General features: G+C 48.0%; 1 protein-coding gene across 9 annotated transcripts in view; it reads right to left on the reverse strand.

Annotated features, from left to right (window-relative positions):
• The window catches only part of LOC139060734 (leukotriene A-4 hydrolase), a 154,425-nt gene that overhangs the window by 104,064 nt on the left and 25,863 nt on the right, over positions 1-24,498 (reverse strand). For 7 of the 9 annotated variants that reach the window (XR_011514990.1, XM_070539776.1, XM_070539780.1 and 4 more), the window contains 2 exons: positions 22,591-22,731; positions 21,338-21,432 (listed from right to left, as the gene is read on the reverse strand). The exons of 1 other annotated variant lie outside the window; for it this stretch is intronic. Coding sequence is in view for 7 of the 8 variants with exons in the window: in XM_070539776.1 (XP_070395877.1) it covers positions 21,338-21,432; positions 22,591-22,731 (236 nt within the window). In the remaining variant the exon portion in view is untranslated. The remainder of the gene's footprint in view (positions 1-21,337; positions 21,433-22,590; positions 22,732-24,498) is intronic. One more of the 9 variants, XM_070539775.1, reaches the window with a different exon arrangement.

Below are 24,498 nucleotides of genomic sequence, written 5' to 3' on the forward strand. Positions count from 1 at the left end.
CGATGAGTTGATCAGATTTATCTATTCCTAGCATTCCCACACTGCATTCATTCGTTCACACCGGCTTCCTCACGGATACTTCTGTCCACTTATTGCCTACTTTCTTTCTTCGCTTTACAAGCATGAATTTGTTTGCTGTGTGCACTGTTGACATCATGTCCACAACCCGCCTGTCTTTCCACTGCAGGTATAAAACATCCTGCTCCCGCAGCCAGCAAACATCACCTCTTTTTGCATGCTTTTCCCACTGGGTGTCTGAGTTCACTCAAAAGGCCACACCGATTTGTCCGTGTTGTGCCAGAAGCATCTTGCGCTCCAATAAATGCACAAACAAAGATGTGGATGTGTAGAAATTGACCAAAGAAATGATGTAGTCCTGATCAACACAGTTTTCGCACAGCCGTGTCACAATATCGAGTGCCAAACCCCGCACACTAGGCGCTTCGTGTCTTCCCGTTTATGTGCTGGACTGAACAGTGTACCTAGTTCCTGAATCTACCAAAACACATAATTTGTAACCCCATTTGATCACTTTGTTCCACATGTAACGTTGAATTTCGAACCGACTTTTCCATTAGGCCGTTCTCTCATCGACGGAGAGGTTCCGATGTAGTTGAAAAAATAGCATGGATGAATCGATATGCTGAAGCAGGGAAGATATGCGATGCAGCTTGCCATGAGATGCGGCAGTCGTCTGCTCTGCATCAGACACACTCGAGAAGGCAAGCAACACTTGGAACCAATTTCTTGGCATTCCTGTAGGCAGAAGCCCTGAAACTTCCATTTGTTCCAGTAACAATGCAAGTGTGGAACTTGCACGATTACCATGTATACAAGAAGTCTGATAAGCTTGTGCATCTTTTCCTGTGTGGCTTCTCTCCACAACCCATCTCTCTCGCTGTATGAAGATTTCTTGAAAATATGCATCCACGCATATTTATTTGTGCTGTTGCGTGTCTCTCTCTGAAGATTTCAGCAGTGAAGAACAGGAAGAAACCGATGGCTCTAATGAAACGCTGCGTGGCACCCTGGCGTGCAATGCCAAGGTCCATTGCCTGCTGTCATTCTGCACAAAACTAAACTCTCTGTGCGGCTGCCGGCAAATGATCCCACCCAAATGACATTGACACCATGCAAATATTAGCTTTTAGGACATGGAGGATATCGTTAGATCAATGTGCGGCAGCAATGAAATGGTCCGAGAAGAAAGTGAAACTTGCAGGCGGATGCCTGTTAACATTACGGGGTGGCTTGACGCATTTTCACAGTTTGCACTGAACTCTGATGAATCAAAGTCACCTACCAACTCTGTTCCGCTACTATTACCCGGAAATTTGAGCCCAGGTGTATCAGAATCCATCAAAATATGCCATTTCCATGGAGCAGGGGCACAAGACGTTGATGCCATCTATGAAACTATGAGGGCTCATCACCTTGACTACGAAGGTGCTTTAAAAATCCCTGCATGGTGGAAAAAAGAAACAAAAGCAAAGCTAATAAAATAGTTCCTCTTTAATTTATTAAATGGCGCTAGCTGTCCAGAAGTGCTCAGAGAGCGCCAATATACGAATTTGTAACCACCAATAACGGGCTAGTGATGGGAATGCATGTTCGTGCCATGATGATGATGATGGAATGCAGTTCATGCCAATGTATGTGCCAGCGTTCTACTAACTCACCCTTGATGCCTGTTTCATCAGGGGTTCCCCAAAGCTCAGTACTGGGTCCGCTTTTATTCCTGCTTTATATTATTTATCTCCCCCTACACACCTCAGTTAAAATATGCCTTTTGGCAGATGATTGCGTTTTATATCATACAATTAAATCTCCTACTGATCATATTGTCCTTAACAATTATTTTGCCGACTTCTATAACTGGTCCAAAGCATAGCAAATTAATATCAACTTTTCCAAAACGGCCTCCATGTTCTTTACACGATGCTCATCCCCTTCCTTCTTTGCTTACACCTTTAACAATATTACTTTAAATAGGGTCTTCGAATTCAAATATTGAAGTACCCTACTAACACATGATTTGTCATGGTCAAAACACATTGATTTGCCCTGTAACAAGGCCCTTGAAAAACTAGGTTAATTACATCGTACGCTGCGTCTTACTCTTCAAAAACCTTCTTACATACAAAACCCTCATTCGCCCCATCCTCGAATATGGCTGCACGGTATGGAACCCATACAAACACGGTGGCAACAAAAAACTAGAATCGGTGCAAAAAAAAAAGAAGGCAGTGCATTTTGTTTGTAGGAGATATGACAAGAAATTTTCACTGTCTAACTCTCTTCCCCTAGTTGGTCTCAACCCTCCAGCAGATGGTCACAAACATGAATGCCTAAAATTCCTCCACACGTTAATAAACTCTCCTCATCTCTTCTCTCTAAATAACTACTTGACTTTTTCCAAACTCTCATGTACGAGGAGTCACCATGCTCTAAATATCTGAACCTTTTTTGGCCACACTGATTCGTTTAAACACAGTTTTCTTCCATCAACAATTGAAGACTGGAATTCATTACCAGGCAACATCCCTTCACTACCGTCCGTACGATTGGCAATGGTTCACAATGCGCATAGATCTGAAATACGGAGACTGTACATGTCTACTGCCTATTGCATGCTTTATTGACAGCGACCAGCATCATCAGCAAGCTTATATGAGTAGTGGGCACGAAGACTCGAGGCATGTTAGCTGCGCTCTGAAGAATGTGAAGTTCTCGCTCGTGCTCTTGGGACAAAGGAACAACAACAAAGTAGTGCAAACAATCCCAAGGGCAGTTATTGCACCTTTTGCACACTAATGCTTGCTAGCGGAATTGCTATCTGCAAAACGTGCCAATGGGCACGCGACAAATAGAGGAAGCCCGACTCACCGCGACCAGATAGCGAGCGAATATGTTCGCCCCATGCTGGACACCAATGCCTAGTCGTTTGCGTGTACGGTCACGCGAACGATGGCATGTCCGAAAGATCGAGTTCGTCATTCTGGTGTAGGCACCGTGAAACAGTCTCGCAGAAGCATGGATCGGCGCACCTGCAGAATGTACACGCCCCTTGCCGACCGGGAGCCAAAGAGGAAGAACCTTCTTTTTGCGCCCAAGTAACCCCTCCATTACGTGGCATTAGCAGAGCCACACTCGTGCCACCTCTCGTACTACCCTGCAAGCATACCAACCGCAGCCGTAAAGCCATGCGGTGAAGCCGGTTTACAGGAGACAGGAGCGATGCGGGAAAACAACATATAAGGGGACACGTGAGAGCCGCGCATCCCCACAAGAAACACTGTTGCATGGTTCATGAATAATGTGCGACAACGAGCATGCACTCAAGAATCACAGCCTCATGATTTCTGTCACCCTGCAGCATTGCATTTTACCTTACTGTGGATTGAACAGGCTCAAAACTGTGCCACACAATATCCCTGTTGGTGATTGTTGGTACAGTGCGCAGACTTATGGCAGGCACACATTTGCGTAGAACTAACATACTTGAGGTCTGTACGAGCTATGCATGCACCAGGCAGAGATGACATCTTCACATAAACGCATATCTCAACTCCTTTCGTGTGGAGTCAGTCACCGGTGTACATGCATTTGTGGACGTGCTGCTTGCAAATGTAGTTGATGCCTCTTGTTGAATTCATTTTTCTCGCCTAGTTGCGTGCTTTCGAAAGAGCAATATTATAAAATAATGAATAATTTTTGGTGGTCCCATGATATACATTATATCAAGATTTCACTGTATTGAACTAAAGATTTTATTTCCACCCATGAGCAAGAATATACGGACCAGGGATGGCATGATATGATTACAACGAAGGCACCAAATAAAGCAACAGACGAAGGAAGAAGACCCTAGACAACCACATAGCATCTACGTGGTTGTCTAGTGTCTCCTTCCTTCGTCCGTTGTTTCATTTGGCGCCTTTGTTGTAATCATGTATAACCAACTTGCCCACCAGCACGTGCTTAATGATATGATGATGAATATAGTGTTTTGTGGCGCAAGGGCCAAGCATGACCAGCGCCAGGCCAATGGCAATGAGTTCAAAGTGAAACGATAAATTACGAACAAGGGATGTGACAGGGCTGCAAAGGGGCCTAAAAGACGGTCGCCGTAAAGTGCGTAAGAGCTACATGTAATAAAACTATGGCAATGACTATGAAGCGTGCCAAGGACACAAAAGATACAGTGTAAAAGAATTATGATGTACTAACATTGGTCACGGGCTAAAAATTACAAAAAGCACTACTGCCTTAACAGAGCCCTTGAAGCGCAAGGACATGAAGGCGTGCGCTATACAAGGACTACTTCACAGCTGCATCATCTGGAGAGAGGATGCACTATGAAAATGTTGGGCTATTAACTTGCAAGACCACATCATTCAAGAAACCTAGAACGGCTTTGGTGGTAAAAAGGGGTTCTTTACCACGAAACATAGTGGGATGGAGAGGGACACAATAGCGGTATGCTAGAGCAAAATGTTAACCTCTCTCTCTCTTTCGGCTTTCCGACACTCCACGAGGACATGCAGGATGGTGAGCCTCTCAACACATGGACCACAGGTTGGAGGTTCGTTTCCAGTCTATAGAAAATTCTGAATACCATATCTGTTCTATTCTGAGTCAACAAAATACATCAGTTCTTTAAATTTTTGTTATGGAGGGCCAGAAACCTAAATTTGGCTCAATCAAGTGGGGCTTATTATTTGTTTTCTAATGGGGTGTATTGCACAGTTCCGTTGGTAGCGCCTGTTTGTAATCGAGAAGGCAGGTCACGCAGAGTAGTAACAGCTGGTTGCCCGAATGGCTCACGCTCATGCTAAGCACTGGCGATCCGGCTGGCCCACTGGTTGCACTGCAGGCACGGAACAGATGATCTGGCTGGCCTTGGCTGGCCTGTGCTCTTCTTTTTCATTACAATTACACCCGGTGCAAAAGCGGAGCCATCCTGGCGACTTACGACGCGGAGACGAGCGGGTCATAGAATTGTTTCAGGCGGTGAATGTGAACATCCCATCCACGGCGGCGCTTGTCGGATGTCGGTGTAAGCGGCTCTATGACATAGTTGACCGGAGAGGTGCGTTTGACGATGCAGTATGGTCCATCATACTGCGAGATAAGTTTTGTCAAAAGTCCAGGCATGGTAGAAGGCACGGACAACAAGACAAGTGTGCTGGGAGCGAAGTTCGGATTCGTAGCGTCGCCATCACGATTGGCTTTTTGTCGTTGTTAATCGACGGAGGTGAACTTTCGGGCTAATTGACAGCACTCCTTGGTGTATCGGGCGACGGCTAAAATGGGAGCATACACTGACGTGTCTGGTGTATAAGGCAAAACCGTATCGATGGTATGGGAAGGATCGCGACCGTAGAGGAGAATGTATGGAGACAATCCTGTAGTACTTTGTGTAGCCGTATTATATGCGTACGTGATAAATGGGAGGATGAGGTCCCAGTTTGTATGCTCCGATGAAACGTACATGGCGAGCATATCACCTAGGGTGCGATTGAAACGCTCCGTAAGCCAGTTAGTTTGAGGATGGTACGCCGTGGTGGTCCGGTGAACTATGCGACATTGAGCTTCAACCACCTGCGACAAAAACACACAGCCTCTATCACTCAGCAGCTCCTGAGGTGGGCCATGACGAAGAATGAAACGATGGAGCAGAAAGGATGCAACGTCACTGGCGGTTGCTGCAGGTAGAGCAGCGGTTTCAGCATAGCGTGTAAAGTGATCAACTGCGACAATAATCCATCGTTTGCCAGCGGATGTCAGCGGTAGCGGCTCGTACAGGTCGATTCCCACACAGTCGAAGGCACGAGTAGGGCACGGAAGAAGCTGTAATAAACCGTGGGCCGGATGAGGTGGAGATTTGCGCCGTTGGCATTACGGGCACAAGAGGACAAACGTTTGGACAAAAGTAAACATTCCTCGCCAGTAGTAACGCTGCCGCTCATACGTCTTCAAAACGCCTGCGTGTGCACATTGTGGGTCAGTATGGAAGGACGCGCAGATGTTGGAACGCAGCCTTAGGGATAACCAGGAGCCACTTGCGACCATCGGGCTGGTAGTTGCGTCGATACAAGATGTTATCCCGGACAGCAAAATGGGCAGCCTGGCGATACAGGGTGCGAGAGATGGGAGATGCAGGCGAACCAGAAAGGAGATCCAGAAGAGAGGCCACCCAAGGATCTTTGCGCTGTTCTGATACGCAGCTGTCGATGTCGACCGAAGATACCGCCTCAATGGTGGAGAGGGAGGCCGTGTCGGCTGGCAGCGGAGCGGTAGATGATGTGTATGTCGTATTCTTGAATGCGCAGAGCCCAGCAGGCAAGGCATATACACAGGTCTTCTAAAGAGGATAACCAACAAAGGGCGTGATGGTCAGTAATGACATGGAAAGGCCTGCCATATAAATAGGGCGAAACTTCTCGAGTGCCCAAATGATGGCCAAGCATTCTTTTTCTGTGACGCTGTAATTGCATTGCACTTTGGTGAGTGCACGACTGGCGTAAGCAACGACATACTCAGAGTAGCCAGGCTTGCGCTGCGCAAGGACAGCGCCAAGGCCAATACCACTGGCATCGGTATGCACTTCAGTTGGGGCGGTGGGGTCGTAGTGTCGCAGTATAAGCGGAGACGTCAGGAGACGGCGTAAGGTCACGAACGTGGTGTCGCATGCAGGAGACCAGGAGGATAGGTCGTTGGCGCCACTTAAGAGTTGTGTCAGAGGTGATATTATCGAGGCAAAATTACGAACAAAGTGCCTGAAGTAAGAACAGAGGCTGATGAAGGCGCGGAGTTCTTTAAGTGTCTTAGGCTTAGGAAACTCTGCCACAGCGCGAAGTTTTGATGGGTCTGGGCAAATGCCGTCTTGTGATACGACGTGACCTAGTATCATGAGCTTGCACGTGGCGAACTGGCACTTTTTCAGGTTCAGTTGCAGGACTGCGTTGGTCAAGCATGTCAACACTTGCCAAAGGCGAAGAAGATGCGTGGTGAAATCAGGGGCGAACACAACAATGTCGTCGAGGTAGCATAAACATGTGGTCCACTTTAGACCGTGCAAGATATTGTCCATCATTTGTTCAAACATAGCAGGTGCATTGCATAGGCCAAATGGCATCACATTAAATTCGTATAAACCATCTGGAGTAATGAATGCAGTTTTAGGGCAATCAACTGCTAAAATCGGGACCTGCCAGTAGCCCGAGCGTAAATTTAACGAAGAGAAGAATTCAGCACCTTGCAAGTTGTCCAGAGCGTCGTCAATGTGCAGTAGAGGGTAAATGTCTTTTCGCGTTATCTTATTAAGACGGCGATAATCAACGCAGAATCGAATAGAACCATCTCTTTTTGTGACGAGAACCACCGGTGATGCCCACGGGATATTGGAAGGTCGAATGACCCCGCGCTGAGCATGTCGTCTACGTGCTCACTGATCACCTGACGCTCCTTGGTGGATACGCGGTACAGGCGCTGCCGCAATGGCGCGTTAGAGCCAGTGTCGATGTGGTGGCTGACGGTTGACATGCAACCCAGAGTAGGCTGAGCGACATCAAAAGAAGAACGGAACTTGGCAAGCAGATGAAGAAGCTGGGAGCGCTGCTCAGAAGTAAGGTCATCGGCAATGAAAGGTGTGAATAAGTCAGGTGATGGCGGAGCAGAATTGCAAAGTGCGCAGATGTCAGTGAGCTCTGAGTACGAAGCATCCGGCACGTCGGTTATAAACATGTCATCAAGAGGCTGAACATGGCCAAGTGCTTCGCCGGAAAGAGCCGTCAGGGCTGTAGGAAGCGGATTGCAGACAACGATGGCGCTGAGACCGGCTGAAATATCAAGTGTGGCGAAAGGGAGGGGGACATCTTTGCAGGTTATGAAGAGTTCCGAAGGAGTGAAGAGGACAGTGCCTTCAGAGACAGCGCCAAAGAAGACGGGAACAACGGTACACGAGTACGGCGGTATGGCGATGTCTTCCCGAAGGACTAGCTTAGCGGGAAGAGAAGGGGCGCCGACGTGGGGCACGTCACACAGAGGCGATAATTCTACTTCAGCACGTGCACAATTGATGACGGCGTTATTTCACAAAAGAAAGTGCCACCCAAGTATCACGTCGTGAGAGCAGAGCTGCAGAACCATAAACTCTACGATATAGAGAATACCCTGAATAACAACTCTAGCTGTGCATGCTGCTGAAGGCTCAACTGGCTGGGCGCTTGCTGTGCGAACAGAAAATCCAGAAAGTGGCGTCGTAACTTTTCGCAAGGCGCGAGAGAGGCGTTCGTTTAGGACAAGCACGGCTGCTCCAGTATCAATTAGCGCAATGGTAGGGATGCCGTCAACAGTAAGGTCGACAACGTTCGAAGACGACAATGGAGGATTTGTACAGATCAATGGCGACGCAGTTTCTGCCCCCTGAACTGCGGTGCTTAGTTTTCCTCTTGCATGGGTGAAGGGCGCCGACGCACGGGAGACAACGAGCGGCGACGCAGGGAAGGTGAACGACCTGTAAGGAGTGGGCGCTCGGCTGGTGGACTGTTCGACTGCCGACTAAAATAAGTGTCGTGAAAAGGTTGCACGTCGGCGTAGGGAGGCGACTGCACCAACCCACCAGAATGCAGCATGCGGCGGCGGCAGAGTCGTGCAACATGGCCAAGAATACTGCAGGCATAACATATGGGCCTGTTGTCTTGCGTGCGCCAAGGATTAGTAAAAGCAGGAGCATGTCGATGAACGGGATGATGAACGGGTGGTAGCGGCCGAAGATGTAGCGCAACGAGTGGTTGACAAGGAGGCTGCGCGGCGACAGGGTACCGCTGATGCTGCATTGATAGAGCCTCAGCAACTTGATCTTCAATACCCCACCGGAGTGTAGGAGCGAGCTGTGTAGGAGACTGTTGCAGCAGCAGCTGCTGTTGGGGTAGCTCAGCAAAGGGCAGCAGAGAAAGCTGACGTGCAACTTTCTCCCGCATGAAAGCTTGGATTTGTGTGAGTAAGGGGGAGCGATCAGAGAAGGCTGTCATGGAAAAGAGGGCCTCATCAGCCACTGAGGGGCGCCTAGTCAAATTGCGCTGCCTCCTCAACTCGTCGTAGCTTTGGCACAAGTTTGTGAGCTCTGCTTTGGTGCGCGGACTCTTGGCGATCAACGTTTGGAAAATGTCATAGGCGATGCCCTTCAAAATGTGCTTCAGTTTCTCATTTTTGGGCATAGAAGCATCCACACGTTTGCATAGGTCGAGAACCTCTTCGATATAACAGGTGAATGTTTCAGCGGGTTGTTGCACTCGCTCTCGTAACCGCTGCTCGGCGTGCAACTTGTGGACGGCGGGGCGACAGAAAACTTCAGCCAAACTGGCCTTGAACGTGGACCAGGACTGAAAGTCGGCTTCGTGATTTTTAAACCACAGGTGGGCCACTCCGGTAAGGTAGAAGATGACGGCATTTAACTTGGCGGTATCGTCCCATCGATTGTGCAAGCTCACCTGTTCGTATGTAGACAATCAGTCATTGACGTCCTGCTCATCCATACCGCTGAAAACCGCTGGATGGCGCTGCGGGACAGCGTCAGAGCAGGCTACGGCGGGTGGTGGCGACGTCGGCTGGGGAGAGTCAGGCATGACGGAAGGCAGAGTCCGAGACCGGAGTTCCAGGGTGTAGATGTTCTTGAATACCCAGCACCTCCACCAATTGTAATGGGGTGTATTGAACAGTTCAGCTGGTAGCGTCTGTTCGTAATCGAGAAGGCAGGTCACGCAGAGCAGGAACAGCTGGTTGCCTGAAGGGTTCACGCTCGTGCTAAGCACTGGTGATCCGGCTGGCCCACTGGTTGCACTGCAGGCACGGAACAGACGATCTGGCTGGCCTTGTGCTTGTGTTCTTCTTCTTCATTACAGCTTCAATGTCCCGCAAGCGTTACCTGTGGCTTCACAGTTTCGTTCGTAAAAAAGGCTTGAGATTTGCAGCAAGAATAGCAGCAGTAGGATTGATAGCTTGCGATGTGATTGATGTGGCCATTTGGTCTGCAAGTACATTACCCTGGGTGCATCTATGGTCAGGAACCCAGCATATTGTCACATGTCTACGAGATGAATAATTATTGCACAAGTAAGAGTAAAGCTCAATGAAAACAGGATTTTTATGTTTTCTTAAAATGACAGTGTTTTTACAACACTTAAGGGGGGGCGCGGGGATCAGATCGCGAAAATCTCCAAAAAGATCGATTTTTGGCAACGACGCGTTTCGGTATCTGCAATGCCTAATCTACATTGTATCAAAATGGTTTGACTGAAAACGCGCTAAAAGTGGCTGAAAAAAATTAATTTATCAGTGCGTAGGGCGAGAAAACGGCTTAAAATCGCGTAAAATCATCGCAGTTCGCGGAGCCCTAACTCGTCTTTCCCGCCACTGAACGCGGCCATCTTGGTATCGTTCGAAAGCTCGAAGTTTCGCCATTCCGTTTCTGAATTCTTCGGTCGTCGCCATCTTGTAACAAACACACAAACACAAAAGAAGCGCGGGTCTGCTAGAGGCGGTCACACGGGCCCTGCGATGAAAGCGGGCCTCCGATTGGTTGCCGTACTGAAAGGCGCCTCGCCATTGGTTGCTGCTGCAGCAGCGGGGAAGCTGGCAACCATGGCGGACCGCAGTTGTCTGCTTTGAAAACCACGCCGGCGTCTTTCTTCGTTTGACACTCGCAGAATTCGGATTTATGAAAGCTCCCAGGTCAGCGATGGATCGTCGCTCGTTCGAAAATAACTTTCATATGAAGCATGCCTTCGGAAAACAGAAGCGCAAGCCTCCTACGGTGAGAGCAAGACGGCGGCCAGCGGGGGAAGCGGAGAACCCGACTGAACACGCGGATAACGTGCCGCGTTATCTTGCACCGTGCGATTCCAGCAGCGAAGCCGACAATCGCACTGTGAGATCGACATTGATAACCAAGCCACCGGAAGACGTGCCAACGGAGGCTCTCGCACCTGTGCGTACGGCCGCGCGAGTCGGCAAGCGAGCCCGCGTTGTTGGAGGCGACGCGGGTCGAAGGTCTCCATCGCCGGCAGAGCCGGTGTGCGTTTCCGATGCATCGTGCGACAGGGACACGCAGCCTGCGAGTGAGCCCCAACCGTCAACGAGCTCCATACCAACATTCTTAGACATACTTCAGTTTCGCAGCTCCCTATGCGAGCCCATTGACCGACGTGGCCGAAACGGGTGTCACTGAAACTACCGGCGCTGCAGTCGCGTCTTTCGTCATGCGCCGCGCGTCGTCTGCTCCTGCTGCGATGCGTCGTTTGCACCAACAGGCCTGTAGGTGCTTATCCGTCGGTAAATGTAGTTTAGATACGCAGTATAAGTTTTGTGACAAACCTGCCGGGCGTAAGCAACGGGGACTTCACGGTGTCTGTGCACTATCGGCGCTGCAGTGACATATCTCTCACGCAGCGCGCATCGTCTACTCCTACGATGTCATCTCTGCGGTGGGTCGTTTTCCCCAACTGGCCTGTGCCGTTCGCTCTTCGACGACTGTGTTTTGGCTGCCTGAACAGTATTTTATGCCAAGGACCTTTGAATGACATGTCTAGCTAGTCTTTAGAAGCTGCAACTACACCGCAAATGAGAGGTCGTGCACTTCGATTCCGCTTTTACACCAATTTTTTTCCCCTATTAAAGCGCCACGGTGCTCCCTTCAGCGGGGGCTTTGTTTTTGGCTGCTTATTCTTAATATGTGTATTCATTAAAGACGGCGAGCGCCGGTGCAGACGTAGGGACATTAACGCATCACGCCCAGCAGTCGCTTGAGATAACGCTGTGGTGAATTGATCCACCCCCATCAACGCTTCTTCGCCTAATAAATTTAATTGACACATGTATTTTTTATAGTTGTCCGCGGATATTATGGGACGTGCAAATGAGTTGGAAGTGATCTGTAAGCAGTGACAATTGGACGAAGTTAAATACTGTGAACATATTTATGCCAAGGTTTAATTCATTTTCTTTTTGGCGAACAAAACAAACAACAAACACAGTGACACTTTTTATTTCCTTTGTGCACAACAAAGTAATTTTGAGCTACTTTTGCTCAAAGCAATTTTGCCCTCTTTCTGGCTGCTTGCACCTGCTATGTCAGCGAGTTATCGACGCCAATCAGCACAGGTTATATATGAAATAACCTACTAGCTCACCTGTCCATATTTGTGCTTCAGCAAATGGTTGCGTACACACTTCAGGGCATGTGGCACATCACACTGGAAATAAAGGTACGCGCGCTCAGGCAGGCATGTACTATGTGGAATCTTGTGAGAAGGTGAGGTTACGCGCTGCCGCTGATTCCCATCTGCTGCCACATCGAGCGATTGTTCGCAGCTCCGTCACTGACTACGGCGATCACGTACCACAGCACCACGTTTATGCAATTGTATTATTTCTTGCAACACCATGCAGCTCTGCTAAAATCCTGCCAGGCGCAGCACCTTTCGTGGCAAAGCTATAGGTGGCACGCGGTTGCACCCAGCTCTCCAGAAGTGGTACGAACATCAGCACGAGCGCATGATCTGCAAGTTGGTCAGTTCCTTCATTTGAAATACCATCGTAGTCCACAAAACCATCAAGTTTGGAGGTTGACTTGTTGAAATTGTACGCCTGGTGTAACTTAATTTCATCCAAAATCAGTGTGCCGAATTTCTTCCCATCTGCTCTGTTGCCAGCTGTTTTCCAATAGCTTCGCCCGCGTGCTGAGATTTAGGTGCACGTTAAAGAACCCCAGGTGGTGGAAATTTCCGGAGTCCTCCACTACGGCGTGCCTCATAATCAGAAAGTGGTTTTGGCACGTAAAACCCCATAATTTAATTTTTTCTAATAGCTTCCATACAGAGAGGATTGAAACCATACTTGCATGGTATTCCTTTCATTATTTGCGTGACACGGCTCATGGAGGGCAAGGGCAGCATATTTATGTCAGATAGAAGCTTATATGCTCAAGGGCTCGCTAATATCCTCAGCATTAAACAATTAAGAAGCCAGTCCGCATTGTACCGCACGCCACACGGAGACTTTGCTTTCAACTGTTTAAACAATGTCATAAATGCAAGGAAGTTCGGCCAACGCTTCCTCGATTCTGTTATCGGACATTTCAGAAAGCCTTCTTCAGAGCCAAGATTTCATTCTTTTGCTTTTGATGCGCAGCAGCTGGCCTAGGCAGCCTCTTCTTCGCAATGCGTAGCTTCTGATATATTGCTTGAGCGTTGCGCTCGGAGCCTTAATGCTCAGTCGAAGTTTCCTCTGTAGACGGAGACAAGGCGCGCAGACTAGTTGCTTTGTAAGTACATTGCACTGCTTGTGGTGCATATTATCTGATGTCACCGTGTCACGCTGGCCTGCTTTCACGCCCGCACACATGTTCAAGCTCTCTGCTTCTCTCAGGATTCTTTCCACACTTGCAATGCTAGTCGCAGCTCGAAATAGCTTCCTGTGAATTTTGCTGTAGCCGTTTATGCAGCAAGTACCATCCTGTTCAAGCTCAACAGTTTTCATTACTCGCAGATGCCTGGCTACCAGTTGCCTCTATATAAAATATTCTGCATCGCTTCTGTGTTGCGTCGTCCTCAACGATTTCGAACTTCCAGAGCGCAGAAGGCAGTGTCACGTTCGTGAGCTCGTTGAGCACCAAGTGTGTAGCGCATATTTCTCAAGTTCCTTCTTCCAAGCCAAACAGTAGGTTAGTTGAAGCGCTGTCACTACAAGCTTCGCCCGATGTACTTGCCGGCACTTGCGCTCGTTCTTTTCGTGGACGTCGCTTTCGCTTCACATTTTTGGCTTTGAGATGTGCTCAGGCAGCCCAGAAAAGAGCCGAAGAAGAGGGCCAGGAACAAGCATCCATTTCCCGCGAGCAATCAATATTTCTTTGTTACCGACAACATGCTTGTAGTGTTTCAAAATGTCGTCGTCCTCAAAGTGGAGTTCACACACTTTTGATTTGTTTGTGAGGCATTTGTCTTTTCGGTGTAGCATGCGTTCCCAACTTTTAAACTCTCCAGCGTCTCGCGGCGGTGCGAAAAAATGGTGACCAGCCGCATCATGTCTTAGGCCGCTGGTGCAGCCGGGGGCAAAACAGCACGGCATAGGGAACTTCTTACTGTCATGAGATGCGGAAACGCTTCTTCAAGAAGCTTTTCAAGAGAGCAAATCACGACACATCATACAACACCTACAAAACGGAGAAGGATAACGGCAGACGACGCAGCGCAACTAACATGAAACCAGAAGTGAAAGCAGAAGTCATGTTTCAAGTTCATTACCAGAAACGTATTTACAATACCTAGCTCAGATATGACAAATTTTCACAAAGAGGTTCAAAATTAAGAACTGTGAAATAACAACTTCTCAAAATAGAAACCGGAAATCTACCAGAAATGGAGCAACTTCTATCAGAAACGAAACAAAAAACTGACGAAAGACGCGATCGCAGCGCCGCTAGTTCGCGTGACCACCACTTCGGCCATCTCCCGAGCGGAGCTGTGAAACTGAAGTATGTCTAAGAACGTTGCTACATACTGTAAGGTGACTCAAGGCTCACCAGACGAATCGTCGCACGATTCAGACGCGCCTCGAGCCGCGTTTTGTGTCAGCGGTGACTGCAGAAGCGCAGGCATGCAGCATTCGCGACTCCCTTCGCGCAGTGTCCGCGACTGAGCGGAAGCAGCAATGCCAAGAACAAATTTCGGCCCCTTGTGACTGTGAGTTCATTATTATGCCTGTTTCCGGGATGAACTCTTTGATCGTTAAAACTCTGTGCCCAAGATGCCAACAGCGTTCTGTGGGTGTACACTGCGATACCAGGCTCGGTCTGGCAATGAAAATGGTGGTCATGCACTACTCCAGACGGCGCAAGAAAAGGATAAATAACGCCTGAAGAAGGCATCCAAAGCCCAACAAACAATGAGGCAAAGGTGTAAGAAGATGCCTGACAGCAATGATTCAAAATATTACAGCCCTGGTGCTTTTTAATAAATTTGCAGTGCTTTTAAAACTTTGCAGCCTGTTTTCTCAATTGCATTTTTTTTGTCAATCACCTCGCTCGTGGAAAGCGTAGCACAACAATGGCTGGACCGATTTTGGCCCAGTTTGTTTTGCTGTGATCCACAAGCTGTGCTTTACTTAAAGACAGTCTTGAAATGTTTCTTTATCTTTCCATTATTTAATTATTTCACAATTACTACATGGCTTCATGCAGTGAAGCACAGTCATGTGCATGTTATGTTGAGCAAAAAATTATTAGCGCACTAAAAAAAAAATCTAACACTGTCTTGATGTAGATTAGACATCTGGGCAAACATGCAAAGTATTCCCAGCTCCCTATCATGTTTCGTTACTGTGCCAGGCTTTCCACAAGCAAGGAACTTATAAATTCTTATAAAACAAAAACTAATTAAGATATCCTAATGAAATTTTAGATTTGTCTCTTTATTGCAATGTGCAGCGTGTGTGCCAAATTTCAGCCCTTTCTGTCAAGAAACAAAAAAGTTAGTTCTGATCCCCTCCTCCCCCCTTAATGAGTCCATGAATATTATTGCTTTCTTTAATTTTAATTTATGTATTTAACAGCAGACAGTACTGCATAGGCTTCTGCAGTAAAGATACTTGTATGGGGGTTCAATACACCTGATTCAGAGAAAGAGGGACCAACAGCCGCGTAAGACACGCTGGCATGATGCATCAGTGTAGAATTCGGAGCAAGAGTACTTACTTCAATTGAAGTTCGTGGAAATGCATAGCTATTTGAGCTCAGAAGCGTGCTTTGTGCCCTCTACAAAGGATACGTCACATTCTATCATCTGCCATTCCCAGGGCAGTAATAGCTTAGCTGGAGGCATTAGGCGATGTTTCAGAATTGGGACATCCATTTCTTCGCCAAATTCTCTCACATGCAGTGAAAAAGGTAGTGTCATAGAGGGTCTACAGTCGCCGACCGATTTTTCAGACTCCAAAAATTCGGACATGCCCGATTATTCAGTCAGCTTCGAGGCACCGCCATTCTCCCCATTGACCATAATGTATAACAACTGCCGAAAGTTCGGACACCTTGCAACCTCTCGTCTGATTTTTCGGACTCTTCTTGAGCCAACTCAATCGAGAGCACCGTGCACCGACTCTGACCAGTGCACGGTTCGACTTGCTGAACGCCATTTTTCTATTTTGAACGGAGCTTCCTTGCTGCCCCACGAAGTGGCGCTACTGGAAATCTCCGCTCATCATCATTGTTTCTGCCTGGTTCGATAGAGTGGCTCTGCAGCAGTTCCGGTTTCAGCTCAGCAAGCCAGCAGGCCGCGTTTTTTCGTTTGTGTGACTGGTGTCGGCACGGCGGTGTTTGCTTTGTGTGCTGTGTCGAGGTTTCGGTGATTCAACGCGGCATACGGAAACATCGCGTCAAGTCTTTAATGGCGCCGACAGTGCCCACGCAGACTGTGCTGCGGAATGCTGGCAAGCGGCTGCCGGGAGGCCTAAGATTTGTCGCCTTCCGATGTGCTCCCTACCGATGCGGAAAATGTTCTGCCGAGACTTGCGCAGTGGTTGCATTGCGATTCTGGACACCGTCTCATTGACAGTTTCACAGGTGGTGACACTGCTGTACTGACATGCGCAGAACTCGACGACGGTGAGATCATTCGTCAGGTTTCTGCTGCACCGCCGGACGATGACCAAGTCGGAAGTTGACGCACCATGTGCTAAGCTGCCGTCGCATGCGGATCGTGTAGAAGCAGTGACTATGCCTTCAGCCGCCTATAGTGACCATACGACCCTCTCCGAGATTCAGGCTTATCTGATTGCGCGTAAACGGAACAGCGTGCAACGGCGCATTCACCATTTCTTCAAGCCTACTGCCGAGCCCGAATAAGTGCGTGGAAATAAAGGATTTCATTTTTTTTTCTTAATCTCCTTTTTCGGACACCTGTTTATTCGGACATTTCCACAGTCCCCGTGAGGTCCGAATAAACGGTCGGCGACTGTATTACAAAGAATTGTAGAATGAATTGTAACAAATCAAACTGAAGCAAGCGACTTTATAGAAGTGTGTTTAAAATACAATTTAACACAGCTAGTATTGGAGCCAACTCGTGTGTCGGGGACATCTGCCAATATTTTAGATCTTACGTTAACCAGTCGTCCTGAAAGCTTAACATCCCTTACATATTTTCGTGAGATTAGTGATCACAACGTTATTCATGCTGCCTTCACTTTCGCTCCCCCACCATGCAACATGCACGAGAAGACAATTTGTTTATATGACAAAGGTACCGTATTTACACGATTGTAAGTCGACCCCTTTTTTAAAATTTGAAAGTCTGCAGTTGGGGGGTCGACTAACGATCGAAACCAAAACATGGCCCCGCCAAAAAAAAAAGCGATACAACAAGAGCTACAACGTAGTTACAATTTTATGTTTGCTCTATGGCCCTACCCATATCTTTTTTCTATCCCGCGTGTTTGTTCGCTTTCCGGAAGGGTTTTTCAACATTTTTGAGAGTCTTACAGTGCATGCAACACTCATGGGGGGGGGGGGGGGGGTGTCGATAGTTGATGGAAGCGCCGCTGTTCCCATTTACGGCGGCACCCTCAGAACGGCGGCGCTTGCGGGGGGTATCGGTAGTTCATGGAAGAGCAGACGCCGCTCGCGGGTTTCTCGTTCTCTGTTTAAAGGCATTGGAATTGGCTTGACCAACTTTTTGACACGTTCCACTTGACTGCCGGCTACGTGCTACTTCTATGCTTCCCCAGTCGTCATGAGTGCTGCAGGCCCACTAATCGTTCGGCACTCGTTCACAGCAGCATTCAAAGGGGCTGCCATCCTTTACGCCGAAGAAACAAATCACTGCGCAGCGGGCCGCAATTTCGATGTTTCTAAATGGGTGGTGCGAGAGCGGCGACTGCAGCGAAGCGAAATTTTCACCCTGTGACGGCAAGTGACAAATTTCCCACGTGCCGAAGTCTGGACGCTTTCCGGAGCTGTAGGCTAAGCTTGCGGCGTACGTCGCTGAAATGTGTGATCGGTCCCTGCCACTGAAGTTCGACATGGTCATGAAACAAGCCCGGACCTTCGCCTTAATTTTAAGGTTCTGCTCCGCCGTGAGTACAACGAGTGGCTGGCGGCAGAAGACTGCGAAATTACACCAACCGGACCTGTCCAAAGAGCCTCCGTGATGGCTGCGTGTGGTTGGGTGCATTTGGCGTGGGCTGCTGTTCTGCAAGATGTCCTGGTGCGGTCGTTTGCCAAATTTGAAATTTCGCTGGACCACGACGCGCTGTGGGACCGCAGCAACGATGACGATGGCAGCACTGGTGAAGACGAGTAGTCGAGTGACCATGTCAGCTACTAATAAATTTTCGTTATCGAATGCGCCCTCGGGTATGCTCTCTTATTATTTTTTTTTTCCGGTCAAGCGATATGGGGGGGTCGACTTACATTCGAGTCGACTTACAATCCTGTAAATACGGTAACTACGAGGGTACAAATACTGAATTAAATGCATTCTTTTTTACCTTTGCAGATGAATTTAATAACCATTTGATTTATGATAACTGGCTGTTGTTTAAAAACAAGCTACGTGAACTAAAGAAACAATTTATTCCCAGGATAACCATTCGATCTAATCGACAAAAGCCATGGTTTGAGATCCTTAAAACGACTAGAAAATAAGAAGTGCTTTTATCACACATGCTAAAGTTAAGGCAAGCTCAGTTACGTGGGAGAAACATTACGCTGCTGAAGCTGCCTACTTAATTGGAATTCGCAATGCCAAGCGAACCTTTTTTCACTGTGACCTGCCAGACCATGAGTGTTCAACGAGCTGTAGCAACGCCTCCAAAAGCCCCCAGTCCTCGGACATTTTGATGAAGGCACCCCGACAGCGGTTCACACCGTCGCCAGCAATGTCGGCTTAGGAGCAGTACTCGTGCAGTGGCAAGATGGCACTGAACGAGTAATAGCTTATGCAGGCAGAACCCTTTCCCATACGGACGCCAATTATTCCACCACAGAAAAAGAGTGCCTTACGGTGGTGTGGGCCATTATGAAATTTCGCCCATATTTGTACGGCCGCTCCTTTAATATTGTCAGGGACCACCACTGCCTTTGTTGGCTGATTAACTTATAGGATCCATCAGGACGATTGGCACGCTGGGGCCTTAAGCTTCAAAAATTCGACATGGCTATTGTCTATAAATCGGGAAAGCGGCATGCAGATGCCAACTGCCTTTCTAGCGCCCCATTTGAATCTGCCATGACAATGTGACATGACAATGTGGAAAATGACGACAATGCAGCCTTTGTTGGAGTTGTCAACACAGCTATAATCACACAGCAGCAATGCGACAACCCAGAATTGCAACCCATTATAAGTTTCTTGGAGGGCCATCTTTCCGTTGTTCTAAGGCTTTTTGCAGGAGGACTACCATCATTTTGGTTGCATAACGACGTCATGTATAAGGCAAACTTCTCTCTGAATGGAAACACCTATTTAGTCGTCATCCCAACACCTCTCAGGAGTGAAGTATTACAGGCATGCCATGATGAAGCAACATCCGGTCATCTGGGCTACACACAAACTCTCTGTAGAGTGAGAAAAAAATATTAATGGTCAAGACTCATGGCAACTGTTCAACAATACATTCGAACGTGCCTTGAATGCCAGCAGCCAAAAGTGCCAGCAGTTTACCAGCAGGCTTCCTCCAGCCTGTTGAAGTGCCCGAAACTCCATTTGCTCAAGTCAGAATGGATCTTCTAGGCACATTCACAACTTCAGCTGCGGGTCACAGATGGATTATCGTAACCACAGACTACCTTATTCGCTACGTCGAAACCAAGGCTATGGAGCATAGCACGGCAAGTGAAGCAGCCCGATTTTTTATAGAGAATGTTGTACCCAGGCACGGCGCTCCAGCAGTTCTCCAGCAGCTCTCAACTGACAAGGGAAGTGCATTTACAGCCGAGCTAGCAGACACAGTATTAAGTCTTAGTGGAACAGCTCACCGGCGAACAACGGTGTACAATCTGCAAATCAATGGACTGACAGAACGCCTGAATAAGACGCTCGCGGATATGCTCTCCATGTAGATGGAGCACAAGAACTGGGATGAAATCTTGCCATACGTCACCTTCGCATACCACACAGCTCACCAAGAGAGAACACGAACAACACCTTTCCGTCTCCTACATGATCGTTAACCTATGTTAGATGCGATGCTGCCACAAGAACGCGGTGACATCGAAACGGATGCTGAAGACTTCACTCAGCGTGCTGAAGAAGCACGACAACTTGCTGGGATACGTATTTATATGCAGCAGGATTACGACTGGAGACGCTATAACCTTAGTCACTGACTGATCAGTGTCCTATGAGCCCGGAGAGGGAGTTTGGTTTTGGACTCCAATTCGCCATCGCAGCCTTTTGGAGAAACTGTTAAAGCGCTAATTTGAGCCATATAATGTTCTTCGGCAGCTCACTGGTGTCAGTTATGAGGTTGCTCCAGATAGTCCGCATTGCTCAAGGCATCGACGGCACCTACCGGAGGTTGTGCATGTGGTCTGGATGAAGCCCTATTTGTCCGAGTGAATTCACCGCAATGCAAGCGTGTCCCAATCCTGTTGTCTTGACAATAATACATCGGGATGATGCTTTCTAGGAAGAGAGGCTAATGTCGTGACTAAAGGATAGCAAAGAAACAGAAGAAGACGATCTGAGGGACACGAGCAGCAGCCACGCTTCTTTTTTGAAAAAAAGATTAAGTTGGCGGGTTAGCTCTTGTAGTCTCTGAATACAGAGCTGGTATTGTTTCTCGCATCCTCGTCCTGAGTTTTTGACGTCACGACAATATGAAGATACTCACTTCCTTTGGCAACCCTGTGGTTCGTATACTTTTGCTCAAGCATGTAAAACACAATAGCTAATGCTATGTTGGTCTTTTCTTGGCGTATGTTATGTGCTTGAACCATAGATTTAGGAGATAAATCTCGGCACAGGAAATATATGATGTAAAGTCAAGCATGATGAGGAGGGGACACATTGTGCAGAGCAACCAGCATTAGGCGGGCACAGTAAACCATGATAATGTTTAAGTAAGTGGCTCCTTTTCTCTTCAGATAAATTTTTTCTGAAGAGTGTAAGGAAATGCAGTAGCAGTTCAGGCAAGAAAAAATGCAGTTTTACCATAACTAAATCTACTATAATGTGCACTTCAGTATTCATCAAACAATTGCGTGGTTTTCATAAGAAGCATCAAAAGTAATACACCGAAAACAAAATATATAGGCTGAAATAATACGGTAACTAACCAGAAATGCTCGAAGGTCTTGTTAGTGACCAAATTGCCTGTCCAACTGTGGGCTATTTCATGGGCAACCACATTAGCAAGGGACTTGTCTCCAGCCTGCAATACACAACCATAAGGTGTTCATGCAAACACATGAACTACTGCTTCATTAGGCATAATTGTATACAAATTGCGTGCTTGCATTAAAAAAAATGAAAGAAAGGGACTCCAATACGCGTTGTGAAAGTGGCTAGCCAGCAAAACTATGGTATCACCTGCATCACGTGACCCAATATGACGTAGCCTTGAACTGAGCGCTGCCGAGCCTGAGCACGATGCCATTGTGCATAATGATGTTGCTGTTCCTTTCGTCACTCATTGTGTTGGTGCTGCTCTTCAGGTATCCTAACTGTGCATGGCTTGCATTGGGCAGAAACCGGTGTGTCCTACCTAGCCTGAGCACAACGCCATTGCGCATATTGACGTTGCTGTTCCCGTTGCTGCTCACCATGTTCATGCTGCTCTTTGGGAGTCCCAACCATGAATGGCCTTCCCATAGCGTTATCAGAACGGTGGCTATATGAAATCAATTGCTAGGCAGGTTCGTCTTCTACATATGAAAGTGTAGTTACGTCACTCCCTGCTTTGTATGCTAAAGTTGCTGCTTTGAGGCAACTGCAGCTTATGCAATTGTAACCTTTACCAGGAAATGCTTGCAGCGAAAACTATGTGCAAAGGCAAGCTTTATGGTTTTTTTTTTCTTTGCCCCGCACAGCTGGCACCGTCATTGCTGTGGGGGCAAGCGCACTCTAGTGAGGCTGCAAGAAAACCAGCTGCACGTGCCTCCTGCTGTGATTGGTTGAGTTTTTGCCCATGGACAGAAAAACGAAGCTGCCTAAATAGTTCATAAATAATCGAATAAATGGCGCTATCTGTGTGAGAGCACTCAGGAAGCTGAAAAATGTAAATTTGCAACCATCGATAGTGGGATATTGATTGGAATAGGCATGGACAAGAAAGTGCTAAAGGTAGTTCATCGTTCAAAAAAAAAAAACGGATGTAGCGCATTGTGTTTTGTCTTTATTTTGCACTATGAGCTAAGACGCTCAAAATTCAAAACTGACTAGAATGTTTTTCTATATATACAGGCCCTGTGTTGATGGCTTTTTTTAAGGACATCAGGGACTATGCTACATTTAGAAACCAGCTGCACAAGGACAAATAAAGATATGCCAATTCTGATGATGGTAAAAGTAGCAATGCACTCATCCTGACCAGAAGGGAAGGTGTAGCAAATGTAAGGCAGGGGTTCTCCATGCCACCATAGGGAAAGGATGGTGGCAGCACCAGCAGGTCATAGACGCCCCAAAGGTATGGACCCACCAATGACTCGGCAGAGCACAGCATCCGTTCTGTCTGCAATGTACACAAAATGTATTACTGCATATCATGAAACTGCAGAGGTTCCTGAAGGTTGTTAGGCAGTAATTGGCAAATTTAGAATTAGTAACTAATACTGTTTTCAGATTGCCACAAGCTATTACAAAGCACTTCACAGACTTTGATGGCAGTCAGAGGTAGTAACTTTTCATTTATCCAAGTTGAGGGGGGGAGCTGGGGCCCGACTAGCTTCCCCCCCCCATATATATATATATATATATATATATATATACACACACACACACACACATATATATAGAGTTGAACCTCATTATGTACTACGGGAAAACGTACGATCTGAAGTAAAAAAATTTCAACCCCAACTATTATTATGGTTTCCAGCCCACATGGGACAGATCGAGGGTGCCCCGCCCAACCTCAACGAGTCGAGTCGGCACACGGAGCTGCGCGAGGGATCATCAACCGCGTAGCTACCGGGCAGCCTGACGCTGGGGGTACTGACAATCGGGACTCTCCTTCATCCTACACCGAAATTACTAAGCATTTTTATTTGGCTCGGAGGATCTACCCCCTCCCACATTGCAAACTCAATAGACCTCAAGCTTTGACACTCAGGCTTCTACAGACGGGGGTTTACCCAAACCCCCTACTTCTTCACAAGGTGTACCCCGAAATTCAAACAACAAATGCATGTGCACTTTGCAATGATTTAGCGAGTTTACCTCACATGCTCTGGCGATGTCCCGCGTTACACAGCGATAAAAACAACACTTCTTCACGTTAGGATGCGGTCCTACACAGCCCCAACCTCGAAGAACAGTTATGGGCTGTCCAACGGGCCCGCGACGCGGCGGAGAGACTCGGCCTCTCTGTCCCGACGTGGGAGCGGCCCGCTGCGCGCTAGTGCGCGCCCTAAAGGACCCTAATAAAGTTTTTCATCCATCCATCCATCCCAACTATTATTGACATCTACGTATGCGAAGCGTAGCGCAGAGCGTTTCTGCACGAGATGCCGACGCGTGTCGAGCTAATAGTGATTCAGAGGCCCAAGACGCATTTTGTTTACTTATTGCAGGTTGTTATAGAAAGGCAATTGGGAACCAAAACGAAATCGAGTTGGTGGGCGATGCCAGTTGTCACCGAAGCGAAACGTGATGCCCACATCGCACCGCCTACAGCAGGAAACGGCGGCGCGTTTGGGTTATCGCCTACTAAAAGTGTGCAGTAGGCAACCAACGGCACTATAGGGGCGCGAAATGCGTCCGCTATAGACAGACGCGCGCAGAGAGAAGAGAACGAACTTTGAGAGCGACCGGCGAGCAGCCGAGCGCCGGTGAAACTGAAGCTTTATTGTACGTGACTTCCACGCCGGGGAGGCCAGCGCCGCGAACATAAACATCCGCTCGTTGTGGAGACGCTCACGGCGGCGGCAGCGGAATCGGATCCACTACAGGGCTCCCCCCCCCCCCCCCCCCCCGTAGATACAATGGTCGCTGCTGTCGCGTTGATGCCCAGGACCATGGCCTCCTCTATTTTTTTTGTGCCTGCCGAACGCACCCTCCGCGGCAGTCGGCGCACTTCGGTTTGTTACGCTACTGAATGCCGAGTGGTGGCGCTAGTCACGTTGGGGTCGTGTGCGTTCGTCTTCCGCGGCTGCACCACGTTGTCGGCCAGTCGCATGCGAGTATTTTGATCATTGTACAGTGGCAATTCAATCTCTTTGGCTCGCACGTGCAAAAAACTAAAGCTTCCTGGTTTGCGTTGTTATGACAGCACTGCTTA

This window comes from Dermacentor albipictus, chromosome 6 (genome assembly GCF_038994185.2).
Source record: "Dermacentor albipictus isolate Rhodes 1998 colony chromosome 6, USDA_Dalb.pri_finalv2, whole genome shotgun sequence".
NCBI classification, from domain to species: domain Eukaryota; kingdom Metazoa; phylum Arthropoda; class Arachnida; order Ixodida; family Ixodidae; genus Dermacentor; species Dermacentor albipictus.